At 42.2% G+C, this 24,721-nt stretch overlaps 1 protein-coding gene across 3 annotated transcripts; it reads right to left on the bottom strand.

Annotated features, from left to right (window-relative positions):
- Nucleotides 1-293: 293 nt before the first annotated feature.
- LOC132454214 (uncharacterized) lies at nt 294-23,598 on the bottom strand. Of its 3 annotated transcripts, none has more exons than XM_060047435.1 (25): nt 23,498-23,598; nt 22,964-23,093; nt 20,456-20,620; nt 12,042-12,179; nt 11,674-11,825; nt 11,419-11,522; nt 11,108-11,303; nt 10,803-10,934; nt 10,487-10,630; nt 10,172-10,307; nt 9,838-9,988; nt 9,332-9,468; nt 6,016-6,127; nt 5,413-5,476; nt 5,091-5,294; nt 4,631-4,776; nt 4,238-4,356; nt 4,018-4,142; nt 3,813-3,910; nt 3,552-3,688; nt 2,826-2,950; nt 2,573-2,718; nt 2,270-2,372; nt 645-787; nt 294-426 (listed from the first exon to the last, which is right to left on the bottom strand). In XM_060047435.1, exons 2-25 carry the CDS (start codon nt 23,091-23,093, stop codon nt 312-314), a joined length of 3,222 nt encoding a protein of 1,073 aa, XP_059903418.1. In that variant the 5' UTR covers nt 23,498-23,598; the 3' UTR covers nt 294-311. The 3 variants fall into 3 exon arrangements, with proteins under 3 accessions (XP_059903418.1, XP_059903417.1, XP_059903419.1); XM_060047434.1 differs by having other exon boundaries at nt 22,964-23,095; nt 23,509-23,586; XM_060047436.1 differs by lacking the exons at nt 11,108-11,303; nt 11,419-11,522; nt 11,674-11,825; ... (1 more) ...; nt 22,964-23,093; nt 23,498-23,598 and having other exon boundaries at nt 12,042-12,063.
- Between the last annotated feature and the right edge of the window lie 1,123 nt (nt 23,599-24,721).

Genomic DNA, 24,721 nt, shown 5'->3' with positions numbered 1-24,721 from the left:
AGTGCTACAAATTATTGGAACTAGACAGGTTTATCACATAGTATGGTCTGAGTTTAGGAAATATATCTGTAGCTCCTTATCTGAAAGAAGGTCTAATTAAAGAGATCTATATTAAAAAAACATGAATTGAGTATAGTTATAATTCAAATGAATATCAGAAAGTTTTCGACAATTCCCTCTTGACAAGAATGTCAAGAGTGATTATTGGTTGATCTTTAAAATGTAAAAAACAATCTTAAAAAATAATCCATGATGCCAGAACACATGGAGGAATCAATGTGTACCGGCCAAAGAAGCCAAAGAGATCATGGTTATTCAAGTTGTTGAAGTCTGAATTTCTTCACCATTTCCTTCATATCTCGATCTGGTTTGAGATCACTTGCCTTGAGCGGATGGTCTTCCCCAATTTTTGGCTCAAACATTTTCCTGAAAGACATGTCTTTTTTGTAAGAGTACACAGGATTACTGTCTTCAGAGAAGACAGAAAGGCTCGCGGCTGTCTAGGGTAAAGTTGACTGGAGTTCAAAGTGGAGACTTTCCAAATCGACCACCAAGCAGAGATTTGACCAGGGTACTACATCAGTCTACATCTTCAAACCATCATTACAATAATCTGAACAGGATTGAGTTCATTAAAAACCTACGTTTTAAGATGTTTCTCGATGGCCTTTCGCTCGTAGACTGTTGCATACTTTGTTTTAACAGGATCCACAAAAATCCTCCCAGTGAGTGGACATGTTAGATGGAGGGGTATGTACCTCGGAACAGGAACCCGACCAACCAATTCCTTCAAGGTGATAAAAAATACATTCAATTCAAAGTGTGTTTGTGTGTGTGTGTGTATGTTCTTTTTCGTCAATCGATCACAAAATGTGTCAGATAAATCTCATGATATGCTATGATTGATCAGTGATAAATGTGTGCATGTTCTTTTATGTCAATCGATCACAAAATGTATCGGATAAATCTCATGATATGCTATGATTGATCAGTGATTAAATCGCAATATCAAAATTTGCCCAAACCCTGGTAGAATATGCTGAAGTACAGCTCTTATTCATCAAGCAGAGAAACAGCGATACATTCTGCCTAGATAACTGAATTCTCATGCCAAAAAAAAAACCTACTCAATTCTTAAAGGATATATATAATATGGTGTTTTCCCAACAAGTAAATGTTGTATATGAGTTCCAGAAAACATGTTTTTGAAACTGTTTGCTGGAAATAGCTTTTGGGAAAAAACTTCTGGAGCTCCCGGAGCTCTATCTACTATTATATTATTAAATAATAATAATAATATATTATATAGCATCTATATAAAATAATATCTAATGTTTCAGCCAAAAGCTATGTGCGCCTCGGATGATATTATGAATCATAAAGACTGCGTCTGATGTCTCTGGTACGTCCACAACAAGTAAAGACTCGTAGTGGGGGCTATCTTGGCCATGTTTGAGAAGAATTGGGGGAGGGAGCTTTGGCTTTGACTCTCTTAAATCCAGATTGAACCGAGCCCCCCAAGCTGGAGTTGCTGGACTGCCGGGGGAATGCTTCGGCGGCAGTCCGGCAGCTCCGGCGGGGGGAGCTCGGCGGCAGTCCGGCAGCTCCGCCAGACTCCCTGCCGGTCAGTCACATGGCGAACCGACAGATTAGATATCTATTTTTGTATGGAATCTCCCTGCTTCTGAAATGCGCCAACATCTCTGCCCAGCGCTAGTCCACTGATCCACAAAATCGTATCTATGCTCTGATTGGGGGGTCGGGGAAGTGGGTGGTGATATTCAAATTTGCCCCCTTCCTACGCAGGAGGGGGTGCTGAACCCTGAACTGACTCGCTTGATGGTATCTGTAGGTGTGGTACTTTGAGAAAGGCATATCTCACACAAAAAATCATGTACAGACTTATTTCAGTTTGCATGTGTGTGGGAGCACCAGCGACCCAAAACACCCCAAATCCCAAGTGTTGTTTTCATAATATGTCCCCTTTAAAGCATTTGATTAATTTACTTAAAGCAAATCAATGTAATGTGAAAACAATGTAATGTGGACAGTAAAGTTATTAAGTTACAACATTGAACTTGCTCAAAAAGTTGGAAACCCCACTAAAAATGTTCTAGCTCCGCCACTGTGTGTGCGTGTGTGTGTGTGTGTGTGTGTGTGTGTGTGTGTGTGTGTGTGTGTGTGTGTGTGTGTGTGTGTGTGTGTGTGTGTATATGACACATACACACACATACAAAGAATTATAAAGAATGTAACATAACAACTTCACCTGCTCCATGTCATTGAAGGACTTGGCTGCGGTTCTCGTTGTATGGTCCTTGGCTTTTCGGTCATACTCCGTCTTGCTTGACTGGAATAGCTCAGCCAAAATGCTTCAAACAGAGAAAAAATATATAAGTGAATGATATTATGCATCAGTAATTTGCTTAGTTAAATTAGAATGTTTTATTTTAGTTAAATTTTAGGTTGCGGAATTATACAATACTAAAATGCATAACTACAAACTCAATCAGTCATAGCTGCAGTTTCTTCCTCTGAATGTTTTGTTTGAATCTATGCTGGATGATCTAACCTGTCTAGTGGATCTTCAGCCTCAGGGGCGATGAGCAGTCCATAAACGGCCTCTAGGATCTCCTTCATGGGGATGTGGGCGTTGTAGCCGCGGTCAAATATGTTGTGACATATCCTTCCAGAATTGTTGATATTGCAGTGGTACATCTTTGCTTATATTAGGAAAATGTAAACACAGAATTATAAACAGTATTGTCTTGTACCTGGGCTCTTTTGCACCAATAATATAAAATGCAATACAGATTGAAGGATACGACTGTCACAAAGCGGAGTGTTGGAGGTTTCACGGGATAATCCGGACCAAACTGACAGTACAGCTCAAAGGTGCCATTCTCATAAGGCGTGTCAGGGGGACCCTGCAGCAGAATCTTCCAAAACGCTATGGACAGTTAGAAATCACACATAACATTTATGAATCTGAAAACATTGAGAAATCACAAACATAACAGTTCCATAAATAGCACGCAGGACAGTTAAAAATCACGCATACCAGTTAGAAATCACACACGTAAATTTTACCAGCCACACACAAGTTAGAATCACACGTATGAGTAATGAATCAAAACACATTTGAGGCCCGACAAATGGATCTACATGATCCATGTGAATGCCAGATTTAAAATTAAAAAGGTTAACTTCCCCCTTGCCTTTCGCCTTTTTCAAGGGTGCAAACTTTGCATCCTGGAATGAACACACAGCTAAAAATAAATGATCATATCATCCAGTTTGAACGTCAGAATTAAGGGGCTAATCTAGAAGAATATAAATAGGATATCTATATATGAATCAAATATCCTTTGATGATTCCAATGATCCAAGAATAAGACACTAGTATTTCAGCTCTCCTCATATTCATAAACTGCATCAGTATATCACAATTAATGCATAGTGTGTAAATATAATCTCGATGAAAGACGTTTGATAAATGATGACGGTGAATCCAGAAACAAGCCTTGCCTGCGGCCAAGATTCTCACTTACTGAAGTCTGACTCGGATGGGAAGATGCTGAAGTAGGGATGAGGGTCACAATGAAGGCTTCTCAACTCCTCTAGTATACGTTTGTCCTTCTCCATTAGGGGCCTTGTCTTAGATTCCTGGATCTTCTTTTTCAAAGAACTGTTTGGAAAGAAGTGCGTGATTGGTTCAGTTTGGGGGTGGGTGGTGGGGGGTTGTAACAAGAGTGCTCGACATGGAAGGAAAGGCAAAACACAACACGAATGGTGGGTTGGTTTGTACAAACTTCTCTGCAGCAGTCACTGTGCTGTTGAACTCGCTTGGTAGAGAGGTCTCGGGGAGGACATCATAGCCGTGCTTTGCGAAGATGCTTCTTAAAACAGTCTGGTGGACAGATGAAATGCATAACTTAGAATAATACAACAATTGTCAGTTTTGTGTTAGTGTTATTTTAAAAATATATAGCTAGTATTCCATCCAACGAAACTAACCCCACTCGTGATGGACGACGGATCAAGTTTCTTCTTGGGTTTTCTCATTTTCAATGAAAGAACAGTCTCACTTTCAAAAAGTTTGAGGCCATCTGTGCTTGTTTGTGGATTGAAACAGCAACCCCCTAAATCAAGATAAGGTTGTTAAGTAAAAATAGATTTAGTATAGCCTATGTTTCGACTATGTGTGTCTGAGTTACCGTATCTAGTGATGCTATACCTGTGACGTTGCTGATTCCGTGAAGTGTTTTGTTACCAACGTTTCCAAGCAGGATACAATCAACAATGATGTTGGATTTGATCAGATTTATTGCTACGGTTTCAGGTTTTACTGTTGATCTGTGTGGGCAAGTATTCACATAACATCACAAACTCAAGTATCAATAAATGTAATTTGTAGTAAAAAGTTCATACAAAATCTTTATCACCAACATTTGGAGACAAGATGTACTGAGTATGGGTATTTGATAAACAATATACACCTCCCTGTACATGTGTTTGGATTTGATTTGAAATTATAATGCAATTTTGTGGTTGTTGTTTGACCTTGTGTAAGGTTTTGAGAGAGCATGTCCATTGAAAACTTTTTTGTTAGAAAAAACACAGAATTTACCCATGATCATATCCATCTGTGAGACAAATAATGCGGAGTCTACATTCAGGGAACCTCTTCTTCACTGCTTCCATTTCATTAACTCCATATTGCAGGGCATCGTACAGAACAGTGTTCCTTCGTAATTTAAGGTCACGCAGATGTTCCTGTTGTTAAATGTAGGTCTAAGGTTAGGGCTGTATATATCTTTGTATCCTTTAATCAAGTGTACACTCTCAAAATGTTGATGCTGATTTTTTCTGAACAAGGTTATCTAATGAAAGAAAATTATGCTATTTATGGGAATGATTAACATGCATTAATTTATTAATTTATATTATTTATTTAATTCATTGATTTCATTTTATGAATTTGTTTACATATATAGCCTATCAAATGTTGTTTTCTAATTTCCATATTTTCTAATTTGACATAAAACATATTTGTTTACAACTTTCTTGAGATAATGTTAGAAACCTACCTTGAATATTTCCAGTGTTTCTGTGAATGTATGGATGAGTTTCACGACTGAGCTGAAACTCACAAAGCCGATCACGTGATGTAAATCATAGGCCATGGTCCTTGTTGCAAAGCTGTCAAATAGCTCCTTCACAGCATCTATTTTCCTAATTTTCAGTTCATCATAGCATTCATCCCTCATGGAGGAACTGGTATCCATCAGCACCTTAAAAAAAAAAAGATTCTACCAGTATTGCAATGTAAATTCATTGCTATACTTCTATTATATATTCAGTTAGCAGATGACCATGACATAAAATGCAAGTATAAAAGTAAACTATTACCAGTATTGCTTCTTTCGGAGTTCTGCAAGTAATAAATGACTGGTCATCCGAAAGATTACCAGTTCTGTGTAAAAGAAAATGCAAAGCAGGAGAATCAGAATTTCTACAAATCGACAATTGTTCCTGAAAAATATTTTTTTCCAGGTTGACTAGTAACCAGAAGGTTACTAGTCCGATCCATGGATACACCCACTATCTGAATGTCGTGGTCTCCCTGAGCAAGCCACCCAACCATAACTGCTCCCGTTGAGCTGGCGGTTGCCTTGCATGGTTGACTATTCCGTCAGTGTATGAATGGGTGAATGTTAGACAAGATTGTTAAGTGCTTTGAATGGCCACTGGTTACAAAAGTGCTAATAGCATTCAATTTACTATTAAGCTTAACTTTCAAAAATAGCAAATATGTTAAAGTATTATAATGTAATTTAACAGTTGAAAAGTGGTCCGCAGCTTTTCAGTTGAGAACATCGAAATGGTCACATTTAGCAAATTGGCTTATTTGACATCAAATAAATTTAAATTGATGTTCCACATAGGGCAATATCTATGTTGTGCACACATGAGTGAGTATTGTTAGTAAATAAGTGTAACTGATTTTCTTACCTGGCGGCCAGTTCCTCCAAATCCAGATGGAGTTCTTTGCCAATGAGAAAATCCCAGACATGAATCACTTGTGGGTGCAATTTATCTTTGCACAGACAAATACCGAGATTATCTGCCACAAGAAGAAGTAAGTGTTAATGAAATTCATGCACTAGAGACTATGTATGCTTATCCAATGGTAAATATGTTAAATGTGGCACAAGAAAGTACTTATGCTAGCTGGCCACAAATCATTAAAAAGTGTGTGTGTGTGTGTGTGTATACTAGAGTTCAAACTGTAAGAACATTTGATACAACTAGTTTAGTGACCAAAAGTCCATTGTGACAAAAAAGTTTGATTTTATAAACATTAAAATAATATATATTCAACAGTTTATGGAAACATGAAAACCATATGAAATGTGCATTAAAATGAGTGAAGGCGGAGCCCTTCGCAACGATTTTTTTTTCTGCATATTCTGCAGACAGGCTGACCATCTTCAATTAAAGGAATACTTCACAGATTCAGAACCGGCGTTCATCATTATAAAATTGCTATCATAATATAAAAATATATAAAAAAATCCCTCAGTCTAACCAATCTTCCCTTAGCCCAGCCTTCCTGATCTAAAGTTCTCCTGACATGAAGTCAATTGGCGAGTTTGACGTTGTCTAAGTAAAACTTTGCTTGACTGCTAGAAGGGCCGAGGATTAAAAAACACTGCTTCCGCAAATTTGTAAGCCCACCAATAAGGAATGAGGCGGGCGGAAGCTTGCGTACGAGGTGTAAACACAATGGGCCCTATCTTGCATCCGGCGCAAGTGACTTAGTCACTGGCGCATGTGTTGTTGCTAGTTTACAACTGGCGCAGAGCGTTCTTTTCCCACCACCGCCACTCGCCGGTAAATTAGGGATTGATCATGCGCCCCAAGGGGCGGTTCGGCGGAAGGAGGAGGCGTGTTCTGGCGCAAACGGTATTTTGCCGTTTCTGAATACCATTGCGCTACTGACCAGGAAATACCTGGTTTAAAGTCAGTGGCGCGTTGTTCAGATGCTATTTTAAGGGCGCATGCATACATGCGCATGCGATGCATACGGATTGCTTGTGCACCTCGCGCATACACTTTGCTTCTCCCATCTACCTAGCCGCACATTCTTGGTAAATTATTTGGGAAAGAACAGCTGATGCAGCGGTAATAAGTTGTACTTTTAAATCAATGCATCTGCAAACACAGTACAGCAAACACATATTGTCTTGACAGAGACATCGTGTAGGCCTACATGCCCATAACTTTTAGGATTGATGAGTATTTGATCTAGAAAAACTTTGTTTTACCGCGAGTGAGTGTTAAAAAGAATGAATGAATGCGGGCGCGCATTTGTGCTCTGTTTAAATACACGCAAACTAAACACGTAACGCATAATACAATCAATGGCAATGTCTATTACTGCGGGGACACATGCATATTAGGATAGCATACAATACTGATAAGAAACAATGTTTATAATGTATTGCGTGTATCATTAAATGGAACCGCAGCCGTAGAACCGCCCACAAAGCTACTTGCGCTTTGCGCTTCCCACTTGCGTTTCAGACCGTTAAAATAGGGCCCAATGTCTGCATTTTTATTCACCGCTTAGCTCAAGAACTAGACCGACACAAACCTGCGACCATAGCAAGAAGCAAATTTGCAATGGGAAACAGCCAAAGTGGATATTGAAAATATATTGCTGGATTCTGACAATCAGGTCTATATTTGTATGAGCCAGAATACAGACAGGAAGAATTGAGACAAATAGAGGTGGAGGCTGCTGCGGCTGCAGCTGAACAACCCTTGCCTGTTGCCGAGGACGAGGAGTCGGAGCGCGCCGGAGTGAACTGGTGGTGTACCTGTTTGCTCTGTTCGCCTATGGACACTAACAAAGAGTCCCTGTGCTGCAGCGAATTTCAGCGATGCCAGTTTCTTCTAGAGTAAATGGCTGAATCTGGCGAGGACGGGGCCATGTGTGTAACCTCTCACCCAGGCTTTATGCCTCATCTGAACATTTGGGTATTCGATACATATTTCCTTACGTCTGAGGGATATGTCATAGAGTAGTGTTTTTTTGCTAACATATTGGCCACAATAGTTTTGAGTCCCGGGGAACGTGACAATGTAGTTATCCGAAAGTAGCCAATCATATTGGCAGAGCATAGGCTACGTAACGTTAGCTTGATGTCTGTGTAATGCTGTATGCTACTCAAGGCACATCTTGCTTTGCCAATGTTGTTCTCTTTCATTCTTAGACAGTATCAGCTTCCTGTGTTGTCCAGGCCATCAGAGCTAATTACCCACCACCAGGTGGGCAGTACCATGGCTACCAGGAGACGGAAGATGCTCAAGATGAGCTGTGACTATTTTGAATGTAGCAAACGCTTACCTACACGTTTTATTTTTGTAAATAGTTCATATTTTTTCATGATTGAAACTTCAAATTCATGTCGGTTGTGGTGATTTGTTTACTAACTCAAGTGCTGTAATACTAAAGTAGGCCTATTGTATAAGATAAACACTTATTTCAACTGGGGAGAAAAGGTTGAGTACAAATACTTAGATATGCTGAGCTACTGTATACTGCTCGCGCCACCACACACTCTAGTATAATGGGTCCTTTCCCCTCCAAACGGAAACTAACGAGCAGTGCAGCGAGCGCAATGCACTATCGTAGTTGGAGAATTTCCTACTTTGAGCCAGAGGGACCACTTTCTGTCTTTTCTCGGGCTAGGATGAACTGATTGCAAAAATGTTTGCACATTTATAATAAATATAATTATTTCCATCATATAACCTTCATAACTCCACTGGTGAAGTATCCCTTTAAGTTTCCCTCAGCAATCATAGAAAAAACTAAGTATGCTTTAAATTTAAACCGAGACACGCCAACTGATCATAATCCCCCTCATCAGTTTACTGCCATTCGCTAAACAATTGAACACCTGGATTAACTATTATAATTGAATCCCCTAAATACAATGGATATTTTGGTATTTGGCTAGGACAGAGCATTAACTTGTCTTCACTAGGCTCATGCCTTCCAGAATGTCTTTCATTCATGCAAAAAATGTACATGCCGGCGTAATGTTACCTAGTGGTTGATGCTGGAGAGGACATTTTTGGAGTGCGGTTATCAAACATGGTTTCAATGATAAGACATTTGAAACAGTTATCCTGAGAGTTCGGAATCGACTGGTTTATCGAAAAACCTGTTACCATTTCATCCCTAGTGTAAGCATACATACATACATACATACATACATAACAACATAATTCTCTTTAATTTTACTTAATGCAGTACCTTCACTCAGAAGGACAGGCAATGGCCCAGATTGGCCTGCTTCCTTGAGTTGGAGTGGAGGAGTCACTTGTAGGAAGGGGAACTTAGACATATTCTCTGTCATATGGGCAAAAGTCTTCTTCATATTCACCTGAAAGCTTTAAGCAGAAACAAGGACTTTACCAATTTAGCTTTTGCTGCCTTTGCTCCATGGCAACTTTCTGTAAGGTAAAAACCACAACTTCTGAGGTACTAATACTTTTTACATCAGCATTGTAAAAGACCGGATTGGTCAATAACATTCCAATTGTCTACATTATTTTTCCAGAATGGGACACCTCTTACTTTTAACAGTTCTGTGTAAGTAGGTACCCTACAATTTGAATATTAAAAACACTCAAATATAGCTATCCAATGGATATTTCCGTGACAATGCAGAAATACTGCGTTAAGAGGCCAAGCAGAGGTGGCTTAATCAAGTCAGTTTTATATTCAAAATGGTATATCTTTGTTAAATTGCTACAGACCTCCCTCCAGGAATGTCAGCATGAGATATCCAGAGAAAGTATGTTTTGAAGGAGGGAGGCAGGCTGAGCAAGATCTTCTCCAGAGCAATGTCTCTCTTCAGTGAGCTCTCCTGCAAGTCTACTTCAGAGCAGTTTGGAATTCTCTCTCCATCTTCAAAAGAATCAAGGCAATGTGAATGAAGCTAAGAATATTGCAAACGATTACATATGATCACAAAAAATACTTTTCATTGTAGATCAATCCTATGAGCTCCCTGCCCTTTGTAAAGTATTGTTTAATTGCTTACTAGTATGTTACATTGTGCAAAATGGTTCTGTAGACTTTTCAATTTACCTCTGATCTTTTGAAGAACATGAGCTCTTTCAAAGACAACTGGTGTTCCAGGTACATTGACTGGTTCACAAAAACGAAGTCCTTCCTCAGATGTCAGTTTGATTGGTGCATAATTTTCACGCACCTCGGACTCATTCTGGTTAAATAGGAGGAAGGTCATACATTTTTAAGGAAATTGGACATCATCTTTAAATAAAAGTAGGCTGAATTTGTTTAATAACAATTGATAGAGGGATGAGTTTCTGGCATTCCAATCGACACGTTCAAGCTAAATAATATCAAGACAAGGTCTACAGCTAGTAGTATGAAACGTACCTCTGATGCCGCTATGAGATATGCCCAACAGTGTGTTGAATACTCAAAGACGTCCATGTCCTCTATTGGTCTTTCCTCTGTGCGTTGTCCAGGCCTTGGCAAAAGTTCTCTAAACAGCACATACAGTCCCTCAAAGATTGCTATCTTTAGAGGGTGGAAGATAATACAACCATAATGCATATGCATGTGGATATATGGAACTTATATGGAACTTTGAGTCTGGAATATTAATCATAACATTCATCCATGTATCATGCATGAGAGTGGTGTGGCACAACAAGCACAAAGATAGCTAAATGCTAACAGTACCACATACCTTCTGAGTTTTGGTTACAATCTCATTCTTGCAGACCAGCTGGTACAAACTTTGTGCCAGAGGGTTACAGCCAGTTAGTTTGCGAATATAAGCAACGACCTTCAGGAAATTCCCTCCACACTTTTCTGATTTCTAAAAGAGGGCAAAAGCATTTGGTTTTTTGCAAATAATACTGATAAAAGGTTTGTAATGGAAGCCATATCCAGCTTGAACGACTCGTAATATAGAAATTACTAACATAGGAATTATTGAATACGATTAATATATTATTCAATAAAAATTGCATGTAATTGAATGTGGCTTACAACAGAATACAGTGAAGCGAGGAACACACTCTGCCCTTTTTTGGTTTGAGGCACAGACGGGTCAACATCATTACTGAACGATGCGCTATTGTCTTTGGGTTTGTCATGACACGTAGACAATGAAAAGTTAACTGATGATCTTCTGTCTTCAGAGATGCCACAATCTTCCAATATCTCGCAAACACCATGGTTCCCTCTGTCAAAATAAAGTTGAGCCTGATAAGAAATTATTCGAGCTGTGAGGACAACATTTCAATATTTTAATACAAAAAACCAACTGAAAATGAAAAGCAATTTAGATTTGGGATTACTGGTAATGAAGAGCATGATCTGGGACTCCACTTTCCAATGACAGTTTCTTTTTCAAATCATTAATTGTGTCTGTTGTCAAGTTGACAGAGATATCAAAGTTTCCCTGGGGGTGGAAGACCGAGAGATTGACAGAAAAATGACATGTTAACTTACAATTTATATTGTATTGCAACTAATAGGAATGAAACAAGTGTCTATCAGGAATACATTGATTGGGTCTTCTTAAAACAAGATATTGTGCATTAAACACCCACCTTGAGCATTATGTGACATCGAACAGTATTCTCTCCTGGAGTATCTCTAACTTCTCTGTTTTTAATCACAATGTTACTTAGTAGGTTCTGAGTGGGTGTAAATATTGCATAGAGTAAATCTTTGTTCTTGATATGTCTGTCGTTTAAGGACCCTGGGGGAAGGGTAAAAACATACATGTTTATGAATGTATCGTGCATCATATATGATTAGGGTTAAGCGTTTAAGATCAACAGAAGAGTACTGGCTGATTACATCAATATTTCAGGATTCATAATATATAAATAATTGTGTAATGTTGTTTAGGGCTCATAAAAGTACCTACAGTTTTGTATCCATGATTTAGACAAAAGGTAAATGCTGTTCTTACATGTGTTGAGGAAGGGGTCATTAGTTAGGGGCATTCCGTCCAACGTGTACAGACAAACACCTTTACTGTTGCCAACATGTTCAACATGACAAATCCTTAGCATTAAATCTTCAACTGTGTTCTGTACAGGATCCATGTCTACAAGGGGAACAAATTATGAATTGCCATTATATTGCAAACCTCATATGGATAACCAGGGATAACCCAGTATGTTTAGTAACCTACTTGGCTCCATTACTCCCATAGGAAAACTGAATTGGCAGACACATGATATTCACATCAAGTACATTAATCAGCCTGTTCTCCAACCCAAACGACCCATACCCCAGAGCCTCGAACGAGCCGGCATTAAGTCACGTATGTCAAGTTCCTGTCAGTTTGAACAACATGGATAACATTTGTTTTATTCTAAGTAATAAATGCAGTATTTTGAGATGGTCTTAACATTAAATGTCTTTCGATAACATTTCCAGAGAGAATTGTGCATTTATTTTTTCCAAACCATTGTTTAGTGAATGAATATTAGTTAGTTGATGCAATGTTTTCTATCATTTATATGGTGATTGCTATTGACGCTGCTTCTGCTGATCTACTTAGCCTGCATGTTGTTTAAATCATGCGTTGTGTTATCTGAGCTGTTATGTTATGTGTTTTTAATGTAACTCTTTGATTAAGATCTTTCAATAATAATTTAGATTTTCTTGTGACCCAGGGATGACATATTTATTGTTCCTCTTTGGAATGTTTTTATGTTTGCCATTGCTTCACCAAAAAGTTAATTCCAAAGGTTAATTATATTATTTTTGTTTATCAAGATAAATAAAGTAAATGGCAGCCAAAATACATTTTCTCAAGGCTACTGAAAATATCTACATGGGGAAATAATCATGGAGGAGGAGGTTGTAATGGACCTAGGAATCAAGGACACTTGGGAGTTACTTAAGACCTAGGGTCTATTTTTGTATGCAAGAGAGCTTAAAAACATACTAGATTATTAACTTGAGGCCATTACCCCAAAATGAATTTATGATGCCTTGGGTATAAAGTCAATAGTTTAGGTATCAGTTGTCACAATACAACATTGTGTCTCATTCAAAATGGCTTCGGACGTGAACAAAACAGCCTCAGAGTGTTGTCAAAGAATACCGTATCGGCAAAACTGCACGATTGCAAACTCCAATGTTCCCAACATGGATATACACTTAACTATGTAAACATAAAAATAACATTTTATTACTGATCAATAATACTATTATCCCTAATCTTTGTGTCTTCACCACTATTTTAAACCGCCTATGCTTCAACCACTTCAAAGCAATCGCAACAAAGCAACGGTAGGAAGATAAAAAAACAATTTCTTTTTTTTCAAAAAGGGGATTCTTCCCCTTTTTTTCTTGGATTTGAGATCTAGATCTAGATCTAGGTATTGTCATTAGCCTGGGAAAAAAATGCAATTATTTCTTCAAGATTATTGAAGTTAGTAGCTGTTAAGGTGAAACATTAATTAATTTGTGATCACAAAAAAAAAGATGCTGATATAATTGCCTGAGTTGTTATCTCGTTATTAGGCAACTCACCCCTGATCATCAGGATATAGACTCAAGCAATTTTATTTTTTTTATCTTTCTCCATGGGTCAGAGCCCCCGGGAACAGTGCATATTTCCGCAATCCACCAGTGCTCAGCGGCCAAGCCTGGTATTGCAGCTGTTTACGGGTCCCTCGATTCATAGAGCCCAGAAGTAGATATCTCCGTTCACTCCAATAGAGTGGCGAAGTCACGCCCCTTCCGGTAGGGCTCATGGGACCTATGAGATCGAAAAATATGAATGGGTGTCAATGGAGAGAAAATAATTATTTTCTGGTCCCAGTCTTTATATGCCCTGGATTACACATATGTTGTTTATGGGTTTAAATGATAATTTTTCATGCAAAGAAAACTAAAAATGTTCGTGAAGAAGTTTGATAATTTTAGGTTTTATGTGAGGCCGCTTTGTGAACTACAGCTCTTCGCTGCTCTCGACGCATATGATATACGTCACCACACCCGCCCTTGGAACTCGGCACAGAGATGGCGATCTCTCTGCCCCACTTCACCGCTTTATCCAAGGGGAGGATAAAAGCATCGAAAGAGGTGAAAACCATTATAAGTCGGGGCACGTGCAGAGTTTCAGTTATGCCAATGGGAAGATTGTCGGTCTTCTCCACACCAGTCGCAGGGAGCGTGACGTCACATACGAGCCGTGTAGTCTTTCTCGTTGTGTTTTCTCTACAGCCTTTATCTGAACAATTGCACAATAAACGGTCGAACTCTTGCATGAAAAATTATCCTTTAAATCCACAAACAACATATGTGTAATCCAGGGCATATAAAGACCGGGACCAGAAAATAATTATTTTCTCTCCATTGACACCCATTCATATTTTTCGATCTCATAGGTCCCATGAGCCCTACCGGAAGGGGCGTGACTTCGCCACTCTATACAAGTGGGGAACAGGAATGTGTCTCCGCAAAAAATTACTGGAAATCAATCAAAGGCTCATAATTATCTTTATGCCATGTACTAAAAAAATGATGGAGAAGAAGGGGTGGGCAGCTGAAGTCGAGTGAAACAAATGTTGTTTCGGCCCGGCATTCGAGAGGGCCTAGTACACGGTGTTGTGTGTGCAAAACACTACGCGAAACACGGGAGCCTCATGAGTTCAACTGTTTACTCCAACTTATCCCAACGGACACACGTCACCGGAAACACGTCCTCCGTTACATTAAAATACAGGCATGCTATCAAAATACGGGCATGCCGTAAACACTGTCATGGATACATAACATTTTCCCCCCTCTCCAGGGGAGATCCAACCCACATCCCTGAGTGAGATATAACACGAATATTATAGTATATAATAACAATAATAGGGTAATTATAGTAGATAATCAGAATACATTGTTAATGACTTCAGTACGGCCCGAACATATTATGACAAGGCTATTTAAAAGGTAAAGTGCTTTAGAACACCAGACTAAAGTAACTCGAACAGTCTTGATGAGGATAAAACCTGCAAGATAAAATGCAATTCCTTCAATACATTCAAAGATAGTAATTCAATAAATTCAATACATTTAAACATAGTAATTCAATAAATTCAATACATTTAAACATAGTAATTCAATAAATTCAATACATTTAAGCATAGCAATTCAATAAATTCAAACATAGTAATTCCTGAGGTAGCCCGGTTTGGCACGGGCACGGACTGGTCGTGCTGCAGGATTGACTGGGCCTCCAGAGTCCGGATCAGGATCTCGGCTGGCCTCCAGGTCTGCCGCGGTAGGTGTGGCCACTTTGCGGAGGCGGCGTGCATGCCACCGCGTTCCATCTGAGAGACGAAAGGTGGCAGGCCCCAGTTGCTCAGTCACCTGGAAAGGCGCTGACCAGAATGACAAAAGCTTATGGCCCCTTGTGGGCCTCCTGACCCTGACCCAGTCCAGAATGGTGAAAGCTGGGTGTTTGGCCCTGTGGGACCGGTCAAAGCGCTGTTTAGTTGCCTGCTGTCGTGCTGAGACTCGGTCACGTAGCTGATCAGTTGTTTCCCGCTGGGCCCCCTGTGATGTCAGGTGAGCAGGAACACGAAGGCGATCCAGGGGTAGTGATAGCTCCCGCCCCAACATCAGAAGTGCTGGTGAGCTGTCTGTTGTAGTGTGTTTAGCAGCTCGGTAGTGCAGTAGGGTCCGCAGGAGTGCTGCTGAGAATTGAAACCCCTCTGCTAGGTGAGCTCTGATACAATTTTTCAGCGTCTGGTTCATGCGCTCCACACCCCCATTCGCCTGAGGGTTATAGAAGGCTGTGCGTATGTGTCTGATCCCCCGCTCACTCAGAAAAGTTGTGAACTCTGCAGAGATGAATTGCGGCCCATTGTCTGTGGTGATTGTTGTGGGCATGCCCCAACGAGCAAAAAGCACCTCCAGAAAGTCAATGACTGCCTGTGTGGTGACTGACCCTGTAGAGACTGCCTCAGGCCACTTAGAGTACAGGTCATAGGCCACGATGAGGAACCGTTGGTGATGTGGGACGCCACGGAGCTCACCACAAATGTCCATTTGGATGTGCTCCCAAGGCCCAGCTGGCCACTGCAGTGGCTGAAGGGGAGGAGCTGGTGGGGGGCCGGTCTTTCCACTCACCAGGCAGGCTGTGCAGTCTCTCACCATAGCCTCCACATCGCCATCGATTCCTGGCCACCAGACCACTTCCCTGCAGCGCTGTTTCACTTTGACAATGCCCAGGTGGCCTTCATGAGCCATGGACAAGACACGTGGTTGTAAAGCGGAGGGTATGACTGTGCGATGGCCCCTTGCAACGCAGTGGTCGTTCCAGCAAAAGAGTTCATCTTTAAACTGGCGGAAAGGAGCTAGACTGTCTGGTAGGCCAGAGGCTGGAGGCCACCCGGAGTGGATGAAAGTGCGGAGCTGTGAGAGCACTGGGTCCTGTTCAGAGGCCTGTTGGAGATCTTGAAGTGACACTATTGCCTCGAGAGGGGAGTGGAGGAGCTGAATGAGGTCCAGGTCGCTGTTGTCTGGAGTCGGCTCCACAGCTGGAGGTGGGGTGGAGCGTGACAGTAAGTCCGCCACCACATTCTCTCTTCCCGGTGTGAACTGCAGTGTGAAATTGTACTGGTGAAGTCTCTCATACCAGCGGTGGATGCGCAGAGGCCTGTGCCCAGAACCAGATGTGGCCAGCAGGGCTGTAAGCGCTTGGTGGTCCGTACGTAATGTGAATGACCGGCCATACACGTACATATGCCACCGCTCACAGGCCCAGACGCAGGCTAGGGCCTCTCTCTCCCCCACGGAGTACTTCTGCTCTGCCGAATTAAGAGCTCGGGAGGCAAAAGCAATCGGCCGCTCTGTGCCGTTGTGAAGCTGAGACAGCACAGCCCCCACTGCGTAGTTGGAGGCATCACAGGTGACCAGCGTCGGGCTGGGTGGGTCGAAGTGGGCGAGTACTGGTGGTGCGATGAGCTGGGCCTTCAGCTGCATGACCGCATCTTCGCAGGCAGGGGTCCATGCCCAATGGGCGTCTTTTTTAAGGAGCAGTCGTAGAGGGGCAGTGGTGGAAGAATACTGAGGAAGAAAACGCAAGTAATAGGCGGTCATGCCCAGGAAGGAGGCAATTTGGGCAGGGCTGGAGGGCATGGGCAGCCGTTGAATGGCCTCCACGTTAGAGTGCAGTGGGCTGAGGCCTTCTGGGGTCAGGCGAAACCCCACAAACTCCACCTCGGACGCAGAGAAAATACACTTCTCCCCATTCAGTGTGAGGGCATGGGAACCCAGCGTGTCGAGTACCTGTGTGAGTCGTTGGTCGTGGATGGCAGCCGTTGATCCGTGTACTACTATGTCATCCAGGAATATCACCACCCCTGGGATGCCAGCGAAGATGGTGGACATTATTTTCTGGAAGCAGCTAGGGGCGGAGCAAAGACCAAACGGCACCCTGGTGTAGCGGAAAACGCCTGCGTGTGTGACGAAAGCGGTGAGGTTACGGCTGTCTGGGTGCAGGGGTACCTGCAGGTAGCCTTGGCGGAGGTCAAGCTTTGAAAAAATCTTGGAGCCGTAAAATTGAGAGGTCAGTTCCTCTGCTGTGGGCAGCGGGTATTTGTCGGGCACCACGGCCTTGTTAACCGCCCTCAGGTCCACACACACACGCAAACCACCTGACTTCTTCTTCGCGATGACCAGGTTAGAGATCCAGGGCGAGGCGTTGACTGACTCAATGATGCCTAAGTCCAACAGCTTTGTCAGCTCTGCTGAGACGTCATCGCGTAGTGCCAGGGGAATGCGGCGGAGAGGCTGTATGACAGGGTGTATGTCTTTGCGAAGCAGAGGTTGATGGGTGAAAGCTGAGATGCAGCCTAGGCCAGAAAAGAGTGCTGGCCATCGCTGTTCCCATGGTGAGCTGACCTGGTGAATTGTTGCTCCACCGCTGTCCATGAACGTGAAGCCCAAGCTGGTGATGAGATCCAGCCCCATGAGGTTAGCTCCATGGCGTGCCACTTGAAAAGTGAAGGTAGCCAAGGATGTGTTGCCATGGCGCACCGGACAGCTGAGGGAGGCCACTAAGTCGATCTTAGAATTGCCATATCCATGGAGAACAGCCGAAGGCGTCTGCAGCGTGATGTGGGGCAGGAAGCGCTTGACTGTAGCCCAGTTGAGGAGGGATAAAGCCGCTCCAGTATCCAGCAGTAAAGGAACACAGACCCCATCTAGTTCCACTGTGCACGTCTTGAAGGACGCACGTGCAGAGCTGACAGAGTGTATGGGTGTTGGGGCTGATGAGCTAGCCACAGCCTGTCGTGGGCCTGTCCGTGGGCCGAGCACGGACGGCGCAGAGCGACAGACTTTGGCGAAGTGGTTGTCTCTCCCGCAGGACTGGCAGACTTTTCCCCTGGCCGGGCATGTTGGGGCTCTGCTCATGTGGGAAGAGGATCCACAGTTGCCACAACTGCGACGTGGCTGGCTACGTGTGTGGGATGTGTAGTTAATCCCTGGGTCTGTGTCTGACGATGCAGGGCTAGGTGAGCGCTCAGAATCTTCGACATGTTGCGTCAATGCAGGCTGAGAGGAAGCGCGGGAAGCTAGTTGTGATGTCAGCTCAGTAGCTTTTTCTATTTGCAAGGCTATTTCCAGTGCTTTTTTAAGAGTCAAATCATCTGGCGACATAATTAACTTTTCCCGAATTTTGGGGTGGGCTGCGTGTTCTGCAAGCTGGTCCCTTATCATCTCCTGCTCCATTTCACAGAATTTACAGAAAACCGCTAAGCTGCGGAGGTCGGCTATATAATGCTGTACTGACTCACCCGCTTTTTGCCTGCGCTGCCGGAAGATTATTCGGCGGAGAATTACCGTCTGTGGAGCAGCAAAGTGTGCTTCAAGGAGTTTTGTAGCTTCTCTGTACTTTTTTGCCTGTCCCAGGGTTCTGAAAATGCGCTGTCCCTCAGTACCGAGGCAATGAACAAGGAGTGCTCTTCGTCGCGGGTCGCTAGCATCCTCCAGTCCGAGAGCTGCGAGGTATGTTTCAAACGACTCCAGCCAACGAATCCACGGTACCGGAGGCTCGCCTGGTAGTGTAAGGAAAGGTGTAGGTGGTGGGAGTGAAAACTCCATCCTCGTCGCCAATGTTGTGTGTGCAAAACACTACGCGAAACACGGGAGCCTCATGAGTTCAACTGTTTACTCCAACTTATCCCAACGGACACACGTCACCGGAAACACGTCATCCGTTACATTAAAATACAGGCATGCTATCAAAATACGGGCATGCCGTAAACACTGTCATGGATACATAACACATGGCTCTGTTAACTTCTCGTGTCCAAGGTTTTTCCTTTTACTTAAAGGGGACCTATTATGCTTTTTCGACTTTTATGACCTATAAACGTTGTTATAATGTCATATAGTCATATTTAACCATACTAAAGTGTCAAATAATGACGTACATCGCGAGGGGGGCGAGGGGCGGAGGACGGGGGCGAAGGACGAAACCGAGCGTTGACAGAGAATGCTGAATGTGCCCAGATGAGAGGAAGAGTTTCCCGAAAATCTACATTGTTTTTTGTGTATGGTTAAACATGACTATCAATAATAATAAAAACCTTTATAGGTCAAAAAAGTCGAAAAGCATAATAGGTCCCCTTTAACATGAATGACGTTGATGGTTTTAAGGCATTGTGGTGACATTTTATCACTAAAAGTGTTTTAGTGATAAAGCCATTGCACGGTTCTCAGCTGAGTCAGTCAGACTCAGTGGAGTTAGTGCTACCGGAAACTCGTTCATTCGTTCAGTCGAGTTTCCGGTGAATCGAATGGTGAAAGAGACGACCGAACGAACGAGAGAGACGAACCGGTTCGCTTCGTTCGTCCTAAAGACTCGTTCATTCAAACCGGTTCGCGAACGAACGAGCCAACACTAGTGTGTGGGTGTGTGTTCTTTCCTGGGCGCGTGTGTCGATGGCAGAGCAGTTTTGTTTAAAAACATAACGGCTTACCTGGGCGAGTGTCGCTGCGGTGTTTGCTTGTGTGTTCTAACCTGCACGTGTGTCGATGGCGGAGCCATCGTGTGCGTGTGTGTGCGGTGTGTGGATGTGGTGTGGATGTGCGTGCTTGCGGTGTATGTAAGCGTTTGCGCGTGCTGTGTGTGTGTGTGAGCTGGAGGCTGCTTGGCACATGCGCATATGAGTAACTTGAGTAACTGATGCGACAGGCCTGCTATTATAGTAGTAAGATTGTGATCCTGTCTTGATGTCAAGTTTTTTATCTATTCTTCAATGTAAACCTGTAGCGAGACTTTGTGCAATAATTATTATTTATGCAAAAAGTTTGTGCTTGTACAAAACAGCTATTAATATACAGACACGTCACTCTTACCTTTGATATATCTTGGCTCAGGACACTGCGGGTATGTGTATTGAAGACTGAATTCCTCCATCTTCTTAAAGAATCCTGGTTCATGGCCTGGATCTGGCCTGGCTCTGAGCCTTTGCACATGGTCCTTCAGTTTTTCAAAGCGATTCCTCTCCACTTGACTCAAGCCTGTTTTGGAATTTGTGATACACATCCATATTTGAGAAATTCCCTCCCTCATCCAATGGAAAAGGGACTGCTTGGAGAAGGGAAGCCCTAGTCTACCTTTAGCATAGCAGACAAAGAGCACCGTGTGTTTCCTTTACTGATGCGCTCAACATTATTTCGGGCTGCCTTAACCCAAGTCTGCACAAGTCTGGACAAGTCACCTCCCAAGAGATCTGGAGTAGGGCAGAATAACCCAATTCCACTAAGTAATTCACAGCCTGTTGCTTACTACCTTTAGGGAAACACTTGTGCCATTGGCTTTCCACAGCAAGCATTCCTTGCCAACTGAGAAGAGATGAGGTTCTCCAAATCTCTTGCTGAACAGAGTAAAGATAGCAACAGAGATAGCAGCCTTGAGAGACTGGGATCTCAGGTCAGACTGCCCCATAGGTTCATAATGGGCGTGTCGGGGAGCTCAACACTAAGAGAAGGTCTAAAAGTGGTGCCCTAAAGATGCAGGGTAGGAGCAACTTAGGTATTGTTACCTACCTCATCTCCTCAAAAGAGGGACAGTGCAAAGACATTATAGATGATTGTCCTTGTGAATCTACCTGCATCCAATAGACCCTGAAGTAAGCGAAGATCAACAGGGTCAGGATGACAAAAGCACTGCCCCTGCAGGCTGTGCAGGCCGCTGCATTATACAACACACCAGACATTTTGTCTCGTCGCATTCTTTCTAAGGATTGGCCTTAACACGATACTGTCAGTATTATAGTGCTACTGCACAGTGGTGTGCTTAGCAACATTCCTCCAACAGGTTATGGGTGAGCCTGAAAACGATGTTGTCTATGGTGTTTTGTTCAATGCAGAAATTGGGCTGCCAAAGTCTGCCACTACCTGACAGGGAGCACCGGGCAAGAAGGTGTCCACTTTTTTTTCCAAGTACCAGGGTAGTGAGCCGGGTCAAGCCCAGGACTACGTCTGTGACCCTTAACTCTGTCAAGGGAGCGTCTGTTATAGTGCTTTTGTTGCTGATCACAAGACCTGGGTTCTGGCTCCCTATCCCACCACAGAGATTTGGCAGCCACGGATCAGGTAGCCTGCTTGCTGTGAGTGGTTCTCTGAAACTCCTCCTGCAGGACGATTAACATTCTGCCCGACAGTGGTTGATCATGTATTCTATCAGATGAGCCTTTCCTAAGTGGGGATAGTGGGGATCAATGATGGCCCAGAACAGAATCAACAGAAGTGAGTGCACTTTTCCCAGTGCAATACCAGAGAACAAACCAAGCAGTGTCTTTAATCTGTCGTGTGCTTACCATTGGTGTTACACAAGGGTACTGCAGGTGGTACTTGGGATTTTATTCTTAAAATAGACGCATTAACAATAATAGACACTTCCATTGTGTTCATTTGTGTTTGCTGAATAAACAAAATGGGAGCATGAGCAGACATTTTCTCTCCAATGTTTCCAACTTGCCATGGCCCTCCTGCAGTAATCATTGTGTACAAAAGGGGGCGCTGGCACTCTTTGCTCAGTCACTGCATGTGGTTTTTTTCATGGTTTTCATATGAGCTGGTCCATGAAGACTTTTTATCACCAATAAGGGGTAAACCTAAGGTAAATCTTTGGGAACAACCGTAAAGGTTGTTAAATACGTTTGGTATGGAGGTTAGTAAATGCAGAAAGTCATAATGATAACTTCAACAGTATTATTCCATCATAAGGTGCGATTAAAAAAATTATTAGGCTGTATTTGTGTTGCAAATAAGTAACCCTAGCCAATAGTATATCTAACAATGGGCTGTGAAGTTAATGAAAAGCAATGTATGATAAGTTAAATACAAATTTAAGAAATCATAAATTGTTATGAACCACTTTTATATATCCCGTACATTTTACATATGAAGTAAAGCGCAATTTTGCAGAGTATGCCATGTTCTGATTCGAATGTAGGCAGACCCTGACAGCTCTCGACAAAAGTATAGACAAATCCATGAGTAAGAATGACTTTGTAAACCTGCCTCCTGTGTGAAACTATTTGCCTGGTTAAAAAGTGATTGACAGTTGACTCTAGACCATTGGTTGGATTTAAATTAAATTGACGCATCACTCAAGCCTTCTGATTGGTCGAACCAAAAGTGATTGACAATCGTCCAGCCCATTAGTCATTTAATCCTGCTCACTCAAAGCAACTCGGCGGCTAAGCCTACTTGGATACCACCATCCAGGCGTTTGGTTTCCCTCTACAATAATGTAGGCCTTGCAGTAGGCTTAGGCCTTGCAGCCAAACAGCTTTGACTTAGATGCTAAGATTAACTACATGCTATGTATTTAATGTATGCTATATATTGTCTTACCTATTTGTTCTAGATCCTCCTCTGTCACACTGTCGATGAAGTCCCTCTCATCTTTTACACCGATGTCACAAAATCTTTTATAGTAGGACTCCAGTCTGAATTTATCAAGCAGGACGTAGATTGCAGTCATCTAAATTATGAAAACATAATCATGTTACATTTATAGATCTACCCATTAAGATAACTGTGTACATTCAAGTATAGCCAAATTAATAAAAGAAAGGCGACGGATAGGTAAGTTCTGTTAAACTAACAGTGAAACTAAACTTACTTTCGAGTAAATTGTGTCGTTGTCGATGACTACATATCTGCCTTTGGTTACACGTTTATGTTCGATATCGATGAAAATTTAGCCGAATTGAAACATTCTGATGCATTTAAAATGTTGCTTAATCCAAAATAAACCAAACAGTTTCCATTAAATTGAAGCCGATGGTACCAATTATGGGCTAGACCAATTAGTTTGGTTACAAGAAAAAGTTACGTTCGGAATCATTGACTTCAAGATTCTGATAAAAAAAAAGCATTAACTACCTTGGTTAACTTGCATTGCTCCAGACGTGAAACCACAGCTGCAGCCACAGAGACGTTTTCTCCTCACCTGGTTGGAAACACTGAGCGCGGAGCAGTTCCTCTCCAATTCAAGTGACAGGTCCTGCCTGAAAAACAAGATATTCATGATTTACGAGTTCTGAACGCGTGGCCATTGGTCGACTTCAGATCATCATCAACATATTTTTATTAAGGCCTATGCTATGTGGCATGCGAATTTGCTCGCTCCCTCACTTTTGTTCCTTGAGAAGTCTTGGTTGGGGAGTTGCCCCAGACCCATCCCGGATCTACTATTTGGGCGGGGCCATGCATAGGCCCAAAAAAACGGCATAGGCCTACGCCACGTTTCAAAAACGTGGCGTAGGCCTATGTAGTTTTGTTTTAGTAAATTACTCCGTAATTCGCCTTTTGTCCACAATATAATATTGACAATAGCTCTGTATAGAGGAGTGTCACTTATCTAATATTAGAGTTCCAGGTTGTTAACAACCTAATCGCGTTGCTCCGTGTGTTTGTCGCATAACCCTGCAAGCTGCAATAAGAATTGCAATCCGCGCTAAAAGACACCTATATGGTCGTAAAGTAGTCTGGCTGCCCCTTGGTCATATTCTAGAACTGTTGTTGTTTTAACTCAAATTATTCCGCCAGTATCTTTTGTCGTTCCTATATCAGATGCAGATATGGCGAGTGGTGTTGCACGTGTGATTAACAGTGTTGAGTTTCTGTTAAAAAAAACAATTTGAGAGGTTAAAATTGGAACAGAGGTTAGCCATCAAACAACTTGGCCCAGACAGACTGGACATGAACATTATTCAACAAATGGATAGGGGGAAAACTTACAACAGAAATGACTCCCGAGCATGGTATGAAAAGAAAAAACGACATAGTTGCTTAAAGAGAAACTGTTTTGTTTCCCATGTCTACTTTTTCGAGCAAGTGTGTGCACAGGACAAGCGGATAGATGGACCACAGGTGTTGTGTGATTGATGTGAAGCATATATATATATATATATATATACAATGTATATATATATATATATATATATATGTGTGTGTGTATGTATGTATATGCATATATGAGTATATATGTATGTATGTATATATATATATATATATATACGGTATATGTGTGTACGTAGTAGGCTGAATATATTTTGATTTTTATAGTAATATTGATTGATGCAAAAAAAACGGTTTCTACAAGCT

This window comes from Gadus macrocephalus, chromosome 3, assembly GCF_031168955.1.
Source record: "Gadus macrocephalus chromosome 3, ASM3116895v1".
In the NCBI taxonomy this organism is placed as follows: Eukaryota; Metazoa; Chordata; class Actinopteri; order Gadiformes; family Gadidae; genus Gadus; species Gadus macrocephalus.
The sequence above is the reverse complement of the archived record's forward strand: the minus strand, read 5'-3'. Positions and strand labels throughout refer to the sequence as shown.